Genomic DNA, 21,691 nt, shown 5'->3' with positions numbered 1-21,691 from the left:
GAAATCTGCAGCTAACCAGGCTGTCACGTCAAATCAGTGTCAACCGAAGCTGGGCCACCTGCGGAGTGAAGGCATAAAGACTGGATCTCCATTAGCTGGTAATGGCGGTCTAATTGAGTGCTGATGGAGATAGAAACGGGAGGGGGACGACCAAGAGAAGGGGCTTTAGTTTGTTTGCCTTTAATAAAGTGCAGTGTGAAATAAGTCTCAGATTGAGTGCAGAGGGTGTGAGCGAGCGAGAGAAATCATCAAGGGGCTGATTGCTCTATCAGCCAGAATGATTAATTCGTTGTGAGGGTGCTCAGTGTGTGATTGATGGCCTAGTGCAGTCTGGGTAATGTAGTAGCAGATGATGACAGGAAGAGTAATGGCTGTTGAATGAACGGCGGTGGTTAGGAGCGGGTGGAAGGGTGGAAGGAGGAAAGCTTGAGTCATTGGGTTGGGGAATATATTTGGAGCGGGGTAGAAAACGGGCATAGCCACCACAACATCACCATGGTGACAACTTGACCACTGATCCCATTAGGAAGGGTACAACCAGGGGCAGGTTGCCAGGTGACACTTCAGAAATGATGATGGAGTGTTGCCTTATGGGGGAAAAGGCAGACATCCAGAGGCTGCGTCGCTGGAAAGAAATGTTTTGTCTCTTTGGCTGAAATGACGCTCGCCTCCGTAACCTTTTCCTCTGCTTCACATCACTCACTCTTGTTTTTCATTCTTTCTGGGTACACATCTGCCTTGGAGATAAGGGACTTCTTGGTCCTCGGTTCTCTCTCCGAGTCCTTTGGGGCTCAACCTTTTCACCAGCGCTGCAACAAAAGTGCAATCAGAAATTCTCCCTCAAATACCCAGAGACACAGCCCGTTATATAAAGGTCCCTAAGAAACATTTGCTTACATGTACCTCTCAATGTGAGGCTGAATTAATCACCTCCTAATGAAAAGTTTCCTTTCAGGCTTTAAGTCCCTTTTGGTAAAAATCATTAGTGCGTTTCATTTCAATGCAAATTACAATTCAGGCATTTGACAGGGACTCTATTCAGAGTGACAAAAAAGACACATTATTAATTAAGAAAAGTGAAGCAAGAACATCCTTTCTATTAATAATATAATAGCATAGTACCAAGAATAATAAGTGTCTCTTTGCTAATTTCTGTTTGTACATGTTGGGAGATATATAACCTGATTGGAGCTGGATGGAGGGATGTAGTTCTGGTGGAGTCAGATGACATATGTTAGAAAACTAATATTGAATTATTTTAAAAGATTTTTTATTATTGACCTTTAGAAAAGATCACATATAGAGGCTGTAGAGAGCAAATCTGTGGATCTACAGGTGGTTGTTGAGGATCACACTGAGGTTATTGGTGGATGGCAAGGATTTTAAGACAAACATCTGTAGAATAATAACAGCACCCAGCTGAAATTGAGTCTAGGAGAAGCATACCTGTTTCCTCTTCTGAGCCAATTCTGAACACATGAAGTTTACAAGTTGACATTTTGCTTTTACTCAGAAGAAGTAACCCCCGTGTCAGCTTAATAAAACTTAGTAAGTAACTTCAAAAGGTCAGACATCTGACCGTTTTCTCCAGCAGTGGGTAGTGGAAGAAGGCTACCGTATGTTTTTTCCTGGTTTCCTTAAGACGGCGCTTTAAAGTTACTTTCCTACAAAAAGTATAATTATTTGTCTTTGTTTGGCAGTTTTACTAATTTCACACATTATCGCGCTGTAAAAGACAAAATAAGTGCTGATTTAATAGATTTATTAGGACTTTTAACTCAGTTGCTGTTGCGTTTGAGGGAATTTCTACCACGTTTCCTCAGAGGTTGTTTTGTTCCTGTTTTTTTTTTTTTTTTAATTCATTCACAGCATGTGATGAGACCCTGAGGCTGTTGCACCGTCGAGGGACAGATTTCAACAGAGCTCTCTGTCATCAGCTAAGACGTTAATAACTTTTGAAATAAGGCCATTGTATCTCATATTTTAAGGTTCTACATTTTTAAAACATATTTCTTGCACATTAATCCTAAAACTGATAGACTGACTTTTCTCACAAATTGCAGCAATTTCACTACAATATATTGTTCATTACAAGCACTTGGACACTTCACAGCAAGCAAATCAACACAAGATTGTCTGTGATTATCCTTAATCTTTGCCAGCCTTTTTTTGCGGATGAATGTGAGAACTTGAGACTGCTCTATTTTTTCCCTTTTTCGTTTCTTTTTCTACTTCTTCAAAAAAAAAAAAGCTGCAGCAAAACCTCGCTGATCACAGTAATCACACGAAACAAAACCCTAAAATCCTGAAGGGACTGTAAAGAGACTCTACAATGAACTCTGAAGGTTTGAAAAGAAGAAAGAATAGTTCAAACTTTTTCTAACCTTTTTTTATTTTCAGTTAGCGCTTTGAACAGTGCCCTAAATCTTTCACGATAATCCTATTGTGTAAACGTGGTTGGACTTGAATGATGCCCTCGAGCTGAACTGAGAGGTTACTGAACTGATGTGTTTAGTTGTTTTCTTTGTATTTCTAATGATTCACCACCTCATGTGATGGACACCTTTGACCCTGGATAGACACACTGTTTGCCACACATTTGAAATTCCACATCGAATATTTAGTCTTTTTTGCTGAGTTGTCCTTCACAAATAACTAAGAAAATCAAAATGTCTCTCACTCGTACATCTGAACTGAGCGAGAGGCCTCTTCACTTTGCTTTCCGAACACCTGCGGTTCCCGTCGGAGTCGTTCAAATCAAACATTTGCACGTTCACGGTAGCGGAAAGCCATAAAATTGTGCTTGTTACAGGATGATGTGATATGTTAATACATTGCCTTCACATTTCTCTCTTTCTCTCTCTCTGTTCCTCTCCCAGGATTCAAAGCGTTCAGCGGAGATCGTCACCTCTCCGTCTCTGGACGTTTTCCTTCCGGAGGATGAGGACAACCCCTACGAGTCCGTGACCACCGCCGTCACACGCAAACCCTGCTCGCTCGATATCAACCACGGGCTCAACGCCTGTCCGCGCAATGGTAGGACAAATGAGTGTCACATACAGATGATCCTATCCTCAAAAACTGAATTCTTCCTTGTCTGTTCTCCATCAACTTTTCTATCAAAAGTGCCTCTGTCAGGCAAAATATAATTTTATATCCTCATAGATATTATCAGGAGTATTGCTGACATCAGTTGGCCTCATTTTATGATGAATAAAATCTATATTATCTTAGTTTTTGCATTTCATAATCTAAAGTTGCAAGCATACAATTTCACTTTCAGTCCCCAAAAACCTCCCTCAGCAAGATTACTACTAATAGATTCACAGAGGGGTTTTCCAGCATGTCAACACACTATAAAAGGATTCATCATGTGTTACAGAAAGCTTAGTCACCTAACAGCTGACCTAAACCTCTACACAATATATTTTAAGTAATTATCCAAACATAGTGTTGAAAAACTGGCTTAAATTAAAATTTGATAGTGGAACATATGGTGCCTTCAAATGTTGTCATGTTTACTGTGTTCACGAACAAGAGTCCACATGAACATCCTGCTGTTGTGATGTTCACAACTTTATAACAAGCGTGTTGTGTATTCATCTCAACTTGTCGAAAACATTTAACACGGGTTTCATGGCGATAATCAGGTGTGGAAAATGTGGCTGAGAGTGAGAGCAACATAGTTTAGAATATGCCTATAGCCACTGTTTGGATGGGATTTAGTTTTTTATGGAAATTTGGGTGATTATCATGTTTCCTGTCTGTCTCTTTTCAATAAAGGCAACATACCTAAAAAAAAAATCTTAGAAAACAAACAAACAAAAACTACTGCATGCTTTGATCAGTGGTTTTAATCAGATCACATACAGTACCAGTTAAAAGTTTGGACACACCTTCCCTTTCCCTTTAATGAGAAACTGTGTCCAAACTTTTGACTGATACTGTATATTTGATCTTTCTTTCCTTTCCTCGGTACTAATTACAGTTCCAAAAACATGCTGTTTATCACTGCGCTTGTTGTTCCCAATTCCCAATCTTAAGTCCCGTCTGCACAGACTCCTTATCACCTAAATATCACCTTAACACAGAAACTTTAAACCTACTCTAATGAATTTTTTTTTACCGCTGAGGTACAACATATCAGCTTATAAGTTTGATATGTCAAACTTGTTAGCAAACAGCAGCTTATCCAGCAGACACGGAGCAAATTAGCATTCATTTGAACTTGTTTCTGTTCACCTGATAAACGTCGGTCCAATATTTACTGGTGTTTTAACCCTGTTTTGCTGCTAAATTCTCTGTTACTAAGTTAATCATGTGTTGCTGAGCAGATAGTGTACAGTAGTGTATCTGAGCTTTTTTTTGCTAAAAACAGCTGCCTGACACTGATGAGAGCGGTGAAACAGAACTAAAACAGTAAGCAGTAAAACCAAAACAATGACTAATGACCAAAATGCTCTGCGGAGCTGACAGGAAGTGCGGAGTCTGGTGATAATTCTCGATGGGCAATACTTGTCTAAATAGGGGTTTACAACTATTGCAACTGTTCGTTACTTTCGTTACTATTCGTCCTGATTTACTTTACTTTTCCACTGGCATCCACAGTCTTAAAGTCTGTTTTCAGTTCAGGAGTCAGTGTGAGCTAATCTTCAAGTGGATTCTGTTTGCTCATCAGTTGTTTGGTCTGCAGCGTTATATTTCGACAACCCACGACGACAAAAACACCCACAATGCGTTCTTCCCTTTCACTTCGCTCCCATAGCGATGCTACACACTGCAGGTTGTCACGGCAACTGCATCACCGGCTGGTGAGTCACCTGTATGTTACCATGGGAACTGCCTTGCTAGTGACACCCCCCCCCAACCCCCCACCCCCCGACAGGAGCATAGAGAGGCTACTGTAGAGGCTTGTTTTGTGTGTGTTTGTGCATGTTGTCTCGTCCCACGTTTGGCTGTTTCAGCTTATCTGTGATTGGCTGCAGGATAGAGGAGAGTTGACCTGTCAAAACACAGTGTATAGTGTGTGTGTGTGTGTGTGTGTGTGTGTGAACTGGGAGGTTAGCTGCTTGTCTTTTGGAAGAAAATTACTCCACTGACGTAAGTGAGCAGTGTGGGTGTTGTGTTTGTTCTCAGCTTTCCGAGCGCTGTTACCTGGCCAAATGAGAGACAGACATAGAGAGAGAATTGACATGAGAGTGAGGAGGAGGTGAGGGAGAACTCAGGTGATACATACATTTCCATGTCAATGCTGGAAATGTCTAGGAATGCACAAATGCCTTACAGGCAGCAGATACCGTCTTGTTGCAGAGAGACGAAAAGGTGAAAAAGAATGTGAGACAGAGACTGGGCAGATTATACATTCAGTCGACTAAGTTGGAGGGTCGTCTCAGGCTAAGCCATCTACACGAATGAGAATCTCTGACACAGCAGGAAGGAAAATCCTGGATTCCTGCTTTGAGGCCAGTCACATGTCCGTGTCAGTCACATGGGTGTGAGTCAGTCTCTCTTCATCTGCTTCTGAGAGGAAAGATATAATTGCGAGGAAACATGAGGAAAGAGAGATTGAGATGAGAGAAAAGAGGAAAGGGGAAGAGCAGAGAGTATCTTGGTGCATTACACTGCAAAAAATGTTTTTTTTACTCAATAAGTCATCTGTTAATTAGTCCTGAAAATCTTTGTTTTTTATTATACAAGTAGGGTGATTTTAAATAATATTTTTTCCAATGCATATTAACTAATTTGAACAACTTGTTTCATGATATGTTGTTCTTAGGATGAGATGAAACTTAAACGACTCTGGGGAGGTTGCAGCAACAACACACAGTACTGCAGACAGATAAAATAAGATAAAAAAGAGATAAAAATAAGAATATGCTAAAAACACAACTACTGATAAATAAATAAATAAGAATACACAACATGTTGAGTCATTTGCTGTTACTAATGGCAGCATGATGAGTTTGTACATTATAGTTGTGACAGAACAGGCTGAAGGAAACAAAAATAATTTATGAAAAAATGCCAAGAAACAAATGTAGTAATAGTAGTACAAATTAAGTGACAATTGTACAGAAATGTGTAATATGTTATAATACACTGCTGCAAAAGAATATTTAAAAAAAAGTGTGATTTGTGATTCTTTTAAAGGGGACACCTTCTGCATGTTTCCAGATCTATATTTATATGCTGGAGCTGTACTGGAGTTAAAAAAACCTCCTTATTTATCTTATTCTGGCTCTTTATGCAGCCCCTCAGTTCAGCCTCTGTCTGTAACAGCCGTGTCAGCTCCTGTTTCTTAAAGGACCCCCTTCTGATGAGCCTACTCTGTTCTGAAAGCTGCGCATCGGCAGATGTCCAGCCGCACCAGAGGCTACGTAAACAAACAGCAGTAGTAGGAGCCCTAATCTGATCCAAAATATGTAAGTGGACAACGTGAACAGCCTTAACAACAAAGGCTACGGCATGGACGGATGTTTATGGGCATGTACAAACAATCTGAAATCATCACAAGGAGGAAGTAGAGGTAACATTGTAGGAGGAGAGGAGCATTTTACATATGTTTACCTCTTGTTTTAGAGCTTTGACCATGTTTAACAGACATCTGACATAACACAATAAAAATAACAGAAAATCACAAAAAGCAAGTTATGTCCCCTTTAAGACACTGACCTCTTGTTTCAAGGTGGTGAACGCCGCTCCATATATAGCCGCTTTAATGACACAGGAATATGACAGCCATAATCAGCCATAATAAGTAACAAATGTCACATTTAGGCTAGTTGGTTAACCGACAGAAAAGGATTTGGTTAAATCAGCCGCATAAGAAACAAAATACTAATTTGACAGTCTAGGAGACACTCTTACTTATTTATAATCTGACAGACCAGGCCGTTGAGTTATTTCTAGAAACTTCCCTGAAATATGTAAAGTATGTTTAACTCACCTCAGCAGATTTTTTTCTCTCTGTTTGAGAAAGAAGAGCTTTTTTAAACAGAGAGCTGAGCTGAAGGATTTGTTGGGATGGATATTTTTTGCAGTGTAAGCCCTGCCTGATATCCACCTGTCCTGTGCTGCTGGCTAACTGTCTGCAGCTGTGGGCTGCGGCAGTCTCACAGTTGAGGACACGGAGCCTCTACGGCACTCTCTGAAGCCTCAAACAATCAAGCAGCTTTATCAAAATCCATCTGGTGACTGTCACTCAGCCACACCGCTACAAAAAACACCAGGGACCTGTTGTCAGTGAAACTGCACCCCAAACAACTTCCTGGTTTTTCATGTATTAGCTTCTTAGAAATCTCTTCCCCCTCCTTCACTTTTTATTTTACTTTTATCATTCTTTTCCTTTGGTCTTCCTACAGTTGTTGTCCTGAGATTCTCCACAACCTGTTAGAGTCACCATCCCACTTTTGACGCTGCTGTATTCATGAAATATCACATGGGATTGTTATGCACAATATCCCCTCGCACCATATGTCCTCTGACAACTGTCATTTCTGACAGGAAATAAATGGAATTCTCTTCTTTATAACGCAAAGCATGCTGCAAACAGACTTTGGTGCATAATCCTACCACTGAGCTCTGTATATTAACTCAGGATTATTCTTGATGTACTGCATGGATTCCTCTCTGATGGATTTTTATTTGTTTCAAATGAGGAATCCATCTCTGCTACACCACTTGGCTGCGGACACATTTTGTATCCATATGTCACACGCATATATTTAATTCTGCATGCGTGCAGATTGAGAGATGAGAAACTAATATCTAAATGTCAACCTTGCAGGAACCAAGGAGAAGACTCGTGGTTTAGCTCATAAAACATGCTCTCTGTGTATTTTTATTCACACCAGTGGCGTAGCTGTAGGGATGGAAATATCTGTTGGTCCACCATTTGGTCCCAAACTGATCTCTGAAACAATTATTGATGTGATTGCCATGAAATTCTGCACAGACCATCAATGCGCTGGCATGGCTGCAGACTGTTAGTCTCATTATTGTATCAATCCAATAACAGCTGATAAATATAGAGGACATTTTCTTGGCGGAGAACAGAAATAAAAGACAATGAATTTAGTTTGAGGCATAATCTCCTGCAAGTAGGGACCGTCGTTTCATGATTAAGTTTCTGATTATGTTAAAGTTTTTTCCATCACTTGCACCAACTTAAACTTCCTCAAAACCTGAATGGAAAAACTCAACTTATTCTGCGAGACAAGCGTTGATTTTGAATGTAGAAATGCTTTTATCAACAGTGACACTTTTCTATGACATTTCTATGATTAAAAACATGTCATGTGTGATTCTGAAGTCTTGTCTTCGGAAACACGGTTAATCAGCTTTTTAATCCGTTCTGGCTGGCAGATTGCAGCGACACAAAAACATTGCAGGTGAAGTGTGATCCTGGAGAGATAGGAAGACAGGAAGACAGGCGGCGGAGTGGCGAGGAGGGACTTGTGGGCGAAGCGTCGCAGCCCTACAGTCACGTATGAAGCAGACAGAGAGCGGAGAGCATTGCCAAGCGGTTAGAGCAAAAGTGCTTCTCTTCTACTATCGACCGACTCCTCCCGAGATAAATACACGCTTGTCTCGAGCTGGTAAACAAGCCGCTGCTGACGTGTGCAACATGAAACTACAAACCTGTGTGTGTGTCTGTCTGTGTGTGTGTGTGTGTGTGTGTGTGTGTGCATGTGTGTGTCCTCGGTGTGACTTCAAAGGTCCTACATCTTGTGCTGCAGAGCTCAGTGAACTTTCTTTCGACAAAATAGGTCAACACACAGGTAGAGATCCTAAATTCCACATTTCTGGGAGCAGAGCAGTGAAAAGTTATTTGCTGGATAGTTTTCTGCTTTTTTTTCCACTGTAAAATGTATTCGCTGACCTCTTTACACCAGGGCTGATGGCATATTGGCAGTGTAAGGGAATTTGAACAGTTTTGATCATTTTATCTTTATAAACTTGTAAAATATAGTGGCTGTTGGTTAATATAAATTGTCACAGCAATCTCAGCCGTGCTGCTCACATGAATGAGATCAGATTAGCCGGTCACAGGTGCACACACTGCGATACTGATACCTATAAGATTTATGTCTTTGAGTTTTTTACACTCCCTCCTATATTAACTTAACCACCCTCAGTTCTCTCTAGCAGATAAAGCCGTGATGTTGATGCGTCTCGCCCCATTTGTCCCACTTGTGTTTGGCACCGGAGGCTTAGAGTGGCTAATGGCAGCAAGAAGTAACTCCAGGGCTTTGCTATTAAGAGGGTCGAAGCCCATTGACTTGTTGAAAGACAGGCAATAGAATGTCTTCCTCTTTGACAGCCAGAAGAAATCAATGCAGAGGACCTGTTTGCGCTTGGTCATACTTGCACAGTTTTGCATTTTTATAGTTTCTTTTTAGTTTTTGGAGTCTCTAGGTTAGTTTTAGTCAGTTTTTAAGATACTTGTACACCAGACAAGAGCATTAATATTCTGTGAAACCCTCAATTCTGTTCAATGACAACATTTTCATAAACCTAATATATCTGCAGGTGGCAACTAAAAGTCTTGGGTTAGTAGGGAAAGATGTTTACGGTAATAAAAGGTGAACTTGAATTACTGTGATGGGATGATGGGATATGATACATGCACATCCACCTCCCAGTCCTTCACATCCTTTAACTCGCCACATAAAAGTCGAATTACTTCTCAGACTGGCATTCAACATCAGCATTCGATTGTGAGGTGTGGATGTAACTCATATAATTTTCTAAAATGTCAAAAAGTTCTTGATGCATCTTGATAACAGAAATTTTTGGATGAAATTTGAGTAAATACATAACCATTAGCTCAAGACAATACCTAAAATTTTCCTTGCTGTGTAGGAGTTCTAACTTTGGTTTCTACTGCCCTTCCGTGACTTAAGGGTTGAGACACTGACTAGAAACTGCAGCGATCAGAGATGGTGTTAAGAGTTCAGCTGTAATTTGCCTCTACGACATAGAAGAGAACATTTGAGGCAGGTGCACACACACACACACACACACACACACACACACACACACTCATACACAGAATACACATATGAAATGCTACTTGTCAGAGCAGCACAGGGGCAGAACTGGCAGCATGAAGAGCATGTCTGAAACTGACAGTTTTGTCTTGTTAGGCGAGTAGGAAGAGGACAGCTGATTTGAACGCTTGCTCCACACCAAGCGTTCCCTTAGACCTCATATACAGACTGCTGCTACATGCCTGCATTAACAAGCTGTGCAGCTGGCCTTGATGTAAATCCAGGCATGGTCATGCTTTCTATAAATACACTCACACACACACATACTGTACTTTGTATGCTTGGCATGCAAGGAATATCAGCAAACCTGCGAAACATTGGAGTAAAAGTGTTTCACATCTTCCCAGAGGTTCTTCCTCAGTGTTTTGTTCTCCCTCTGCACAAAGACACACATAAACCTGAACATATGGATGGAAACAGTTATGTATAATACCCCACAGTTATTACATCTAGACTCTCATGCATGTGTGTGTATTCACCTTTGTATGAACGTTCGCATACAAACATATATTCCCATTGGCAAGGAGACCGAAACTGTTTCCCATGAGTGAGCCCGAGGCAGATCAGAAGAATGCGAAGGAAACACACACACACACACAAATCTCACATCAATCTTCAAAGCCTCAGTGTTGACAGGCTTATTTACTCAATAGGACCTCAATCTATCTATATATATCCTTCTGTTGCATCCTTCCTTTCCTCTCTTTTTCTCTAATTTTTTCCAGTTTTTATTTTGATCTATTTATGCCCACATTTAATCATTGATTCAGCTCCAGGAAGCTCTTTATTGTGTCTGCGTGTGTGTGTGTGCCGCTGTGTGTACTTGCACGACTCGAAGTAAAATGTATGGAGCCCGTCTGTCTTTGTTTGCACATGCATGTACAGTACACACACACACACATGCATTGATAGGTGTGAAAACATGCTGTGAAGCTGTGTCACTTTCCCTGAGGGAATTCTGTATGACTGGTTGCACGTCTCTGAGTCTGTGGCTAGACTGTTGACATTCGACATAAACGTATGATGGGAGACGGCTTCATGATTCAGCTGTAAGAATCAACACAGATGAAGGTATAAGAGTGGAGAAAGGTGTATTTTGGAGTTTTAAAGTGTATTTGAGTTATTAAAGGATGTTTCTAGGCATTTGTTGTGTCTTTGAATGTCCTCCATGTGGCATACATCCTTGGTTTTCTTTCTCTCATGCTAGTATGTATATTGTTAGTGCTCAAAGTTATAAATATATCTACAATAAACCCCACCACTTCCTGTTGTAAAGAGGATGTTGTGCCCCTCCTGCTGCAGCGTCTTTGCATGAATTTCTTCTTTCGCCTCATTGAAGACGATAAATCAAAAAATCAAAAGGTTTTCTCCCAACAGATTTCCCAGTCATTATTATTTATCGCAGTTAAAAAGCAATTTACTATTACTTTGTAGGAGATACAGGACTTGAAAATACACAGTATTAATGCACTTCAAAAAACATAATCAAGAGTCAAAGATGCAGGTAAACAACAAACAAAAGCTCAAACGTGATGAGATATTGAAGGTTCAAAGATAAAACTGACTTCATACACACACTTCAAAATCAGCAGTTTAAATGCTGCTGACCGGTCGCACCAGAAATCAAAGCTTTTTGGATTCTTGGAAAGAAACCGAGGCTTTCAAGTCGGTGACACAAGCGAAGATTAAAATCCAGATTGGCAAGCATATAAGCAGGTCGTTAATGTTCCATTCATCTCTTTAGTAATTCAAATGAAATGATCCCACAGCAACAAATGAGTAGATGATCAAGGAAAGTCATTAGATTTTGGGGACAGCATCTTGAACAACTGAACAGGTACTTGAAATTGGATGTCTGTGAATTCGAACCACATCAAAGCTACTGTCTATCAAGGGCTCTATCTACCACTGAGGATACTGTGGTCATGTCCTCTGTATTTTTTTGGAGTCTAGGACTAACTACAGTATGTTTAGACTCAGTATGTTTCCATCAGGATTCAGTATTTCTCACTATTTCAGTTTTAGAGGGACTGACTTTATGTATTATGTCTGTATTGCATCAACCTCCATCTTGCACCTTTTGCAATGTATGTATCTCTCGAAAGGTGTCAAACCTGCAGGATTTTTTTGTCCATGTCCTCATCCATTAGTGAGAGTAATGATCCTGTAATCAGGAATCAAAAAACGGGGAGTTTATACATAAGAATGAAATGAATCCAAATATGTGGGCCAAAAAAAGTCTGAACAAAACCATCTCATTAAATACTGGAGACCGAAAAGGGAAGCCACGATCTGAAACACCTTTTCTTAGTCCTCAACCTTAACAAGAAATATAACATCAATCTTTTGTCCTCTGCTGACATTTTTGCGAGTCTTAGACCACCAGGATCCTCCTCTTGTAGTTGATCCCTGCTGACAAGAGAGGGAGAGAACTCCTTTTTAAATACGCAAATCCTCCACAGCAACCTCTAAGCATCCTGGGAAACAAAATGCAAAGGTGTTTGCAGCTCATTAAATTACAAGAAGCTCTATCATTAACGGCGTCATTATCCAAAACATCATCAGCAGACGCACTTTCTTTCCTCTCTGTGGCTTCGTTCTTTCTGGATACATGATTTGCGGGGGCTGTGATAAATCACACTTTGAACAATACTTGAAGTTAAAATACTTGAAGAAATACTGATTTTATTTCTGGTTTTTGGTTTAAAATGTGATAATGGATCATTCATATACTGTATCTTTAAACAACAATCCCTCCACAGCAAATATGTGACTAGTGATAGTGATGTTATGCTCTGTGTGTGTGTGTGTGTGTGTGTGTGTGTTTGAAGTCCTGGCTGGGTTTCACACCACAATTGGATGATATTTTGGTGTCTGCTAGAATCCATGTAGGCAGGTAGCAGCTGACAGAAAGCTACCAGCATGTGTTTGTGTATCAGCGCAACTGACAAGCAGTTTGGGAAAGGTGTGTCGGTCTGTGTTTTTGCGTCTCCTTCGGTTGATTAAGACAGATGCTTTCTCCCTCTGAAATTTAATTTGAGCTTCCTCAGCACTTCACTCTCCTTTCTTCCCTTCTTCTTTTCTTCTTATTGCACTTTTTCCTCCCCTTCCCTCTGTAAAATGATCATACGCTGGGGAAATTAGCTCCGACACTCGGTTCTGCGCTCAACACACACACACACGTCTACTGTGTGTGAGAACCTGAGATAGACATCAACTACACTGGGCAGCTGTCATATTGTCCTGCTGTGGTTGTTGTCGAGGCTCATCAATTCACAAAATACACTCTCCTCACTTCTCCCTCATGCTACCTCTGTGTTATTGCCTGCACGCTATTAGGTGGAAAAACACTGCGTGACACATTAGGATCTCCAGCTGGCGTTGAGCTGAACCTTCTTTTCCATTTCTCACTCAACCCAACATTGTACAAAGGACTCATTTTTATGCCAATATGACATAAAAGCTTGTCGGCTGGTTGGCAGTAACTTTATCCTTCTCCGAAGTAACTGAAGTGGCGGCAAACAGCTTCAAGAAAGTTTCAAAAAAATAATTCAGATGGAGAATTGGACTTGGATTATGCTGTCCAAGCTCTCTGGACTAATCTTATGTCCATTTTGTTCTTCTTTTGTGAGTCTAAAACATGTTTCCAGCTACTTTGGTTGTTGGAGAAGACTGAAATGAAGCTGTGTGATGTGATATTGATCTATGACGTTCTGGACGAAATACTGCTGTTTTGACTCGCATTAGGGTGAGGAGCAGATCTGTTTAGCCATGCTACCAGCGTGGCTCTAGGAATGTCAATGTTGGACGGTTTGTTTGTTCACACTTTGGTCCAGACTTAAATACTGTATCTCAACAACTATTCAGATAACAGATTCCCCAAGAAACTTTCATGGTCCCAGAGGATGAATCCGAAACTTTGATGATCCTCTGACTTTTCCTTTGGCACCATCATCAGGTCAAAATTTTAATTTGTCATATACTTAGGAATTAGACTTTTTTATAACCAAATACCTGCAGAACTAATAGCATTAGCCTCAGCTGTACTTAGTGTTTAGTGTAGCGAATGTTAATTTGAGCATGTCAGCTTGATAAAGTTAGCATTTAGCTCAAAGTCTCACAAAGCCGCTAGCGTGGCTGTCTTGTTGTCACAAGGATGAAATATTGTAATTCAACTCATTTTCCACAGTTTTGCTTGTTTTAGGGACTTCTAAAAGCAATATCTGGAACTTTTTTTAATATTGGAAAGTCAATATTAGATTAAACAACTTGTGACTAACAATTTTAGCAGAACATAATTCTGAAGTCTGGACTAGACCACAAGATATTAGGCAGGAAATGGTAAAATCCAGCAGATATTGGGTTTTGAGAATGAAAATGAGAAATTAATTAGTTGTTTTTATCACTGAATGTATCCAGGGTTATTCACAAGGCCCCAGTGGAAAGACTAGAATGTTTTTCTCTCCTACTTCTGTTTTTTTAGCTTTCTTAATACTGGAGGTCTGTTTGTAGCTCCTCCCTGATCATGCAGATCATGAAGCTCCCAAGTTATGATTGGTCGTAGTTTAAACTTGACATGTCGTGGCAGGATCATCTCATCGTAGTGACCATCTAGAAAGACATAAATGTTATGCATAGTATGATCCTGGCATCTCCCCTTTCTCCCTCTACCTGTCTCTCACTCTGTTTCTCTCTCTCTCTCTCTCCAAGGTCACTTGTCCCATGCACCGGTGAGTGAGGGGGAGCACGGTAACCATGGCAACTGCTCAACAGGCCCCACTCCAGACTGTTCGCCCCCCTCCCCTGACACGGCCCTGAAGAACATCGAAAGAGTCATCCGCCCACAGGTGAGTGTACACACACACACACACACACACACACACACTCTACTTGTTTCCATCACTTCAGAGGACATTACATTGACTTATATTCATTTCCTTGAGACTTAACCCAAACTTAACAACAACCACCACATGCCTAACCCTAAAGTTAACATAACCCTAAACTAAACCTTAATTTTAATCCAAGTCTTCACCCAAAAACTAATGATGTACTTTAAGGGGACTTGCTTTTTGTCCCCATAAGGGAGGCGAGTCTCCACAACATGAATGTTTAAACAGATTTACGTCCCCACAATATGAGGAATACCTGGTGTACACACACACACACACACACACACACACACACACACACACACACACACACTAATGAATGTGTAGCAAAGGCACTGGATGTATTATTGAACTTCACAGTATCCACCTACAAGTAGCTTAAACACCTGCACCCACCCACCCACACACCCACACACACCCACACACACACACACACACACACACACACACACAGACACACACACACACACACACACGCACACACACACACAGTGGTAAACATCTCTGTCTGTTTCTCACCCTGTCTGATTGTCTCTCTGTTTCATTTCATCTGCACTCCTCTCTCTCTCTGTGTCTCACTGTTTCTCTTGCTCTGGCAGTCACTCTCAAAGCACATCTGAGTTTGGTATATCAAAGTATCTCATTATGTTGGTGAATTTAAACATCATATCCTGCTTACAGGAAGCCAAAAAAAGCCCATGTCCTGGTTTTGAGAACCTGAATATGCTAACTGGGTTTCTGTTGGAAAAAAACTGGGATACTATATCATGTAAACACCTGTAAACACACACAGTTAGTGTCCCCATCAATGTCTGCTATCAGGGATGGAAATTTGATTCAATTTCCATTCTCAGATTCAAAGTATGTCCTCAATCTATTCTCTATTTACCTCAGCTGCTACCAGTCTGGTTCATATGTATGTTTTCAAATTGTGTTTTTGTGTAGTGAAAAGTTAAGATTTGTATCAGGGCCACATTGTACGCAATTTTGTGTAACATTTCCAAATTTCTGCAGTTTATATGAAAAGTATCTTTGCACACCTGTATTGAGACTGGTGAGGGGAGATTAAAGCCCGCTGCATTGTTCTTGCTGCTCTCTGAACTCTCATTGGTCTATGGCAAGCGGCAACTACATACGGTGCAATACTCAACTTCTCTCAAGAAATAGTGAGTCAATACATTTTTTCAATGAGTCATTGTGGTCTCAGTCTCTCAATACAGGCCCTCTAATAGGTGTGCTTGTGGTCATTTTGGAAATTATTGCTCATTAATAAGATATAAAGAGGAATAGTAGCTTTGATGTCTTTCATGTGGGTGTCGATTGAAAGCTGTGATTATGATTGATTCGGACTATTGTCGCAATATTTCGGTAAGTTTAATGTAACTTGATAACGATATCTGCTGTGTTAGTTAGCTAATGTTAGCACAAGTCTGCACCGCTCGGTCTTACCAGTAAGCTAACGTTAACTTATTTGGAAGGTCCTGGTGTCAAGTGGAAAAGATGGTGCTAACTGTAAGCAGCAACTCTGAGCTTCAATCTGGCTCCAATGCAAACCAATGGGTGACATTATGCCTTGCTACGTCCATCTTTATATATGGTCTATGGTACCTCTGAACATGTCACTTCCTCTTCTACCTCCTTAAAAACAAACTGGCGATAGAAAACATGTTTTTGAGTATGAAACAAGTAGAATAAAATAACACATACCATGCATTGGCAACATGCAGCCATTGTGAAAGCTCTAAAAAAAGAGACATCACATTTGGCTTTCCCTTCTTTCTTCAACCTCAAGAGCAGCCTTTCTGTAGATTTTTCCCCAACGTGCCCACTACAATGTCTTAGAGCCATTGCAGCTCTCGAAATGAGAAGAGTGCGAGTATGTTCACGTTAATTGCTGTGGACAGTGAACACATCGCTGCAGAACTCGTTGTGTTACAGTGTGTGGGAGCTTCTTTTTGACAAATTACTGCAGTTCCCTTACTTTTTCAAATACATAACTGCTTATTTGTCAATGTTTTGGTCAATCAATATTGGTCAGCTTACCTGCTAGAAGCCAGTTATGTTTGGTATAGCAATGGCCAAAAAATGAGTAAATCCTCCCTGTATTAGAGCACAACACACTGCAGTAATAGCCTGAAAATAAACATATTCAGATTAGAAAAAAAATCAAAATCTTGTTAGCATACAAGAATAGATTTTTGTGAATCAATTCAGAATCCTAGAAGCTAAAAATCTTGGTTCTTACATAAATCCATTTCCCCTCATCCCATCTCCTATCTATGCAGGAGCATCTTTTTCACATCGTTAGTGAAAAATATTCTGTACATTTTAAAGTGAAAGTAAAGATCTGACGGCTACTGTAAGGGGTAGGACATGTTTAGCATCACCTGACGCTCTCATCTCCTGTTAGTGGGGATCAAATGGAGAAACCAATCCAGCTGACTGTTCATATTCAGTTGTGTCCTGGCAGCCTTAAGCTAAGGTGGGTTCATCATCAGAAATGACTCATCACACTTGTGTGGAATCTAATAAAAATGCTGCGTTAGGATTATTTCAGGGAAGGAGCCTCATGGGCCTCCGCTGAAGTATTAAAGAAATCTGCAATGAATATGTACAGTATCAGTATAATCGTATTTGAAGGAAAAACCCTGTTATTTTATATCTGAAATGCTCACATAACTTCAGTCTTTCTGTTGCTTCTGTGACAGAGTTGTACAACAACAGAATAGATTAATAGGACACCACTGATCATGAAAAAAATCCAAATCAACATTCAGCGATTCAAATGCGACAACAAATGAACCTCATTAGTGATACTTGCAATTCATTTAGTCCTCTCACTTCTGTCACCGGGAAGATAGTATCAGACACACGAGTGCAGCATGAACGTTTCGCACCTTGATAATGAAAGGCAGTTGTTTTCTCAGTCTGCAGATAATGTGTGACTGCACGCTGAAAAAAATATTCGTCACGGCTTTTTTTGGTAATGAATCAAAAACTGTTAGTTAGTGTGACAGCAGAGCGACATAATTACCTTGTGAATTAACTTTTTTCAAGGTTTTTTTTAATCAAGTGTGCCTTCCTTATTAAGACAAAGACACTTGCTTCCTTATTATTAACTTTTCTGAAGAAAATAAGAATTATGGGGTTGATAATGACTCTAAATGTCTCGCTAGGATGGACAGCCTCTGTAAATCCTCACAACTTTACCTTCTTTTAACCCTCCGAATGTCCTTCATTCATCTCAACACCTTCTCTTCCTCCTTTCACTCACCCTCCCATCTGCCATCATCACCCCTCATCCTCTCATCATGAGTCTTTCTCTGGCATGTTAACTAATGTGTATAGAGGGATCACATGTGGTGCCCAGCAGGCCTCCGCTTGGCTTGAAGCGCACATAATCAAGGAGCACCAGAGTTCAATTTTATAGCGCCTAATTAATTTTCTAGAATTCATTTCATTCTTTTTAATGCTCCCGCTGGCTATTTCATCAGTATACGCTGTACGCCGAACACCCGCTCTGACAAACACGCATGACTGTTGCAGCATAGACTGTATACAAGAGTCTGGGCTTCTGTGGTCCTTCCTGTTTTCAGTACTAGAATATTAATGTCATGCTGTCAGCCTTCCAGAGGGGCTTTCCAGTGAAAGTAAGGATTGAATTTCACTTTTGCTTGTTAAGACAGTGATGTTGCCATCTCATGAACAGTTATATAATGACATAATGTAGCTCAGTGGCTCTAGTTTGTGCTGAAAAACATATTTTACTCAGCTGCTTCCTCTATAATGTCACACACGTCATTGTGTATGTAGTAAATACGGCATTTCCTGATTATTATACTAGCAAACTGAATGCTAAACAAGCAAACTTATGAAGGATTTCAAAGGTTAAACTTCCAGTGAGCAAGGCAGTGAATGAACCCCCCACTGCTTCTGTTTCCTCTAATTACTAGATTCTGTTGTTGTAAAACATGAAAATAACCATTTCACTCAACAAGGATTAGTTAAAAAGGGATATTCAAGCATTAGTGGTGCAGTTCCACAAAGTTGGCTCGCAAGTTACACATTAAACTAAAGAATGGTCAAAAATCGAAGTAGCATCGGTCAAGAGTTCCTGACTTTTAGTCCTCAGTAGGGGTCGAGCTTCAAAAACTCAAGATTCTACATTTCCCATAATGCAACTCAATAATATCATTTGTTAAACCCCTCCAAACGTCTTTCAAACTCTACACCCACAGGTTGTGGTTATAAATTTGCAGTCTCCATAAAATCTGTATCTCTATTGGTTTTAAAACATTTTACTATGTGATTTTGAAAACTTTACTAACCGTTGTCATCTTGATGTCCAGTTTGATCATGTTAGTGATGATAGTTATCGTTCTTTCCCATATTCACCACTAATTCTTAAAAGCCAACACTAAATCTGGAAACTAGGAGCATGTAGATGTTTACAGTATGTGGCAAAATGTCTAGATGTCATAAACAAATGATAATTTAACTTTTTCCTTTGCAAACAAACAATAATTAGCAAATTAAGTAATGCAATTGCACTGGAAAGAAGTAGCGCTATCTCCTCCTGTGTATACTGTGATTCTCATTGAATTTAAGTAACTAATAAAGACTTGTTAGACTCCGTGACTTGCTACCGTGGTCGATATTTTTTGCAGTGTGTAACTCTCCCTCCCTCCTGTGACAAAGCTCCCCAAGGCTGTTACTGTAAATAAAAATGTGTTCTTGGTAATTTTGGTCTTTAGATTCAAGTTTAAAAGAAATTATTCAGCTCATGTAGCGCTAATGCTGCTGTAGTGTTGACTGCAAGCCAGTCACTGGGAAAAAAAAAGAAACACATGATCACTTTGTAAAAGCGTGAAGAGATCACAGCAGCTATGTTGACTGGAATCCTTTGGCTTAGTGTCTGGGTCGTTTTTTTATTTCTTTATCCCTTTACTTCTTGTCCAAACTGTCAGCTGGACATGTTAGATCTCCACAAGCTCTTGATCACACTCACGGTCAGATGGGATGTGAAAAAGAGAAAGAATAAGGGAATAATCAAAGGGGTGAAAGGATGCAGAAAGAGGGAAAGCAAGAAGGACTGAAACGCACAATGCATCATGGGGTTATCAGTGTCGTACCCACTGGCTCAGTGTCCTACTTTGCTGCCTGCCTCTGTGTGTGTGTGTGTGTGTGTGTGTGTGTGTGTTTGCACCCACAAAGGCTGAAGCTATCTAAAACAATCACATGCTCACATAAGACGCAACAACACACACTATGCACTGTCTCCTCTATCACTTCTTTGTGTATATTGCATGTATGTATTATATAAAACGGGTCTATAAATACCTTCAAAACAGTGGTAAGTGTTTAATGATTATCAGGATTGTCATTTATCTTGCAGGGAAATGGATTTTTAACTCTAAATCGAACGTAATGAATGAAACTGGTGCTGGTGTTGGCACAGCAGGGGTCCCAACGCAGAGTGCCCTGCCGTAAAAGTTTAATCTAGCTCAGCTTTTGCTTCACTACGTCGTATGTAACACATAGTGAAAACTCATATCCCAGACAGAAAACCTTGTAGTAGGAACAATGTGTTATTGTGCTAATGCCACTGTTCACAATGAAATCTGAAGGACAGAAGATAAAGTTACTGCCGCTCCACAATCTGTGTTTTGACTTCTAATAGGCCTTCATCTGAGCACAGCCCTTATAAAAGTCTTGGTTTTAGGATTCAGATTAGAATTAAATTGAGGTTAAGATCAGGGTGAAGGTTAGGCTGCATTCAGATTGAAATCAGCCCTGCATTAAAACAAGGGGTGTGGACTTATTGTTTAAGGTAGACAATGAAATATAATCCAGGAAGTCAAGTTGGAGCAACAGATTAATGTGTTTAAAGATTTCTCAAAAGCTAAAACACCACACAGCGGCTTGTAATACTCACAGACAGGATTTTACAACTCTGGAAGGTGCAAATGTGTGTCTATGTGGCCCTAACAGCTTCTCTATGTCGTTGTTTTCCAAGTATGACAGCATGTCATAGTCGGGCCACACGCACATGCACGTGGATTTACTTTACAGTATGCATTGCACACATTCAGATCTTGTCAGACATGAGTACATTGTTACATATGTATGAACACATACAAGAATGCACACAATGACAATCTGATAGAGCCCATAGCGTTCCTGACCACATACCCACAGCCCGACACGTACTCTGAGCGGAGTGATAAGCGATAAGGCAGGGTAACTGGTTTCTGATGCTTCAAAGAGGTGTAGAGATAATAGATATTTTCCTCATACAGAGGTTGAGAGGATGCAGAGACACACACACACAAAGCACTTGATGGTAAACGTACCGAATACAACACAGCTGTCACGTAGGAGACAGCAGCAGCCTGTAAGAGGTTTGAGGCTCACAACCAGGTCCTTGTTTAAAACCCCTCTGTAGGATCTGTTTGAGGAAAACTGACTTATACTCTCCTCAAATAACTGAGGGTCAAGCTGCTCTTGAGCAAATCACTTAAGGAACATTAGACTCAGTCTCACCTCGATAAAAGAATTGATTTTTAGTGTTTCTTGAAGAGATGGTTTGTTTTTACCAACACACACTAGTGAACTTAAAGGTGAGGTAACATCAGTGGAGAGAAATTTTGAGAATAACAATTAGAATAAACAAACCAGATCAGCTGAAAGATATACTTTTGAACTACATAGCTGGTTCAGATCTCAAAGTTCAAAACAGTAGAAGGG

The 21,691-nt window shown here is 40.2% G+C and overlaps 1 protein-coding gene across 6 annotated transcripts in view; it reads left to right on the top strand.

The window, feature by feature from the left end:
- Nucleotides 1-21,691, top strand: part of anks1b (ankyrin repeat and sterile alpha motif domain containing 1B) — a 236,551-nt gene that overhangs the window by 122,666 nt on the left and 92,194 nt on the right. For all 6 annotated transcript variants that reach the window (XM_067581321.1, XM_067581317.1, XM_067581316.1 and 3 more), the window contains 2 exons: nt 2,880-3,036; nt 14,763-14,899. In XM_067581321.1, coding sequence (XP_067437422.1) covers nt 2,880-3,036; nt 14,763-14,899 — 294 coding nt within the window. The remainder of the gene's footprint in view (nt 1-2,879; nt 3,037-14,762; nt 14,900-21,691) is intronic.

Source organism: Thunnus thynnus, chromosome 23 (genome assembly GCF_963924715.1).
Source record: "Thunnus thynnus chromosome 23, fThuThy2.1, whole genome shotgun sequence".
Taxonomy (NCBI): domain Eukaryota; kingdom Metazoa; phylum Chordata; class Actinopteri; order Scombriformes; family Scombridae; genus Thunnus; species Thunnus thynnus.
The sequence above is the reverse complement of the archived record's forward strand: the minus strand, read 5'-3'. Positions and strand labels throughout refer to the sequence as shown.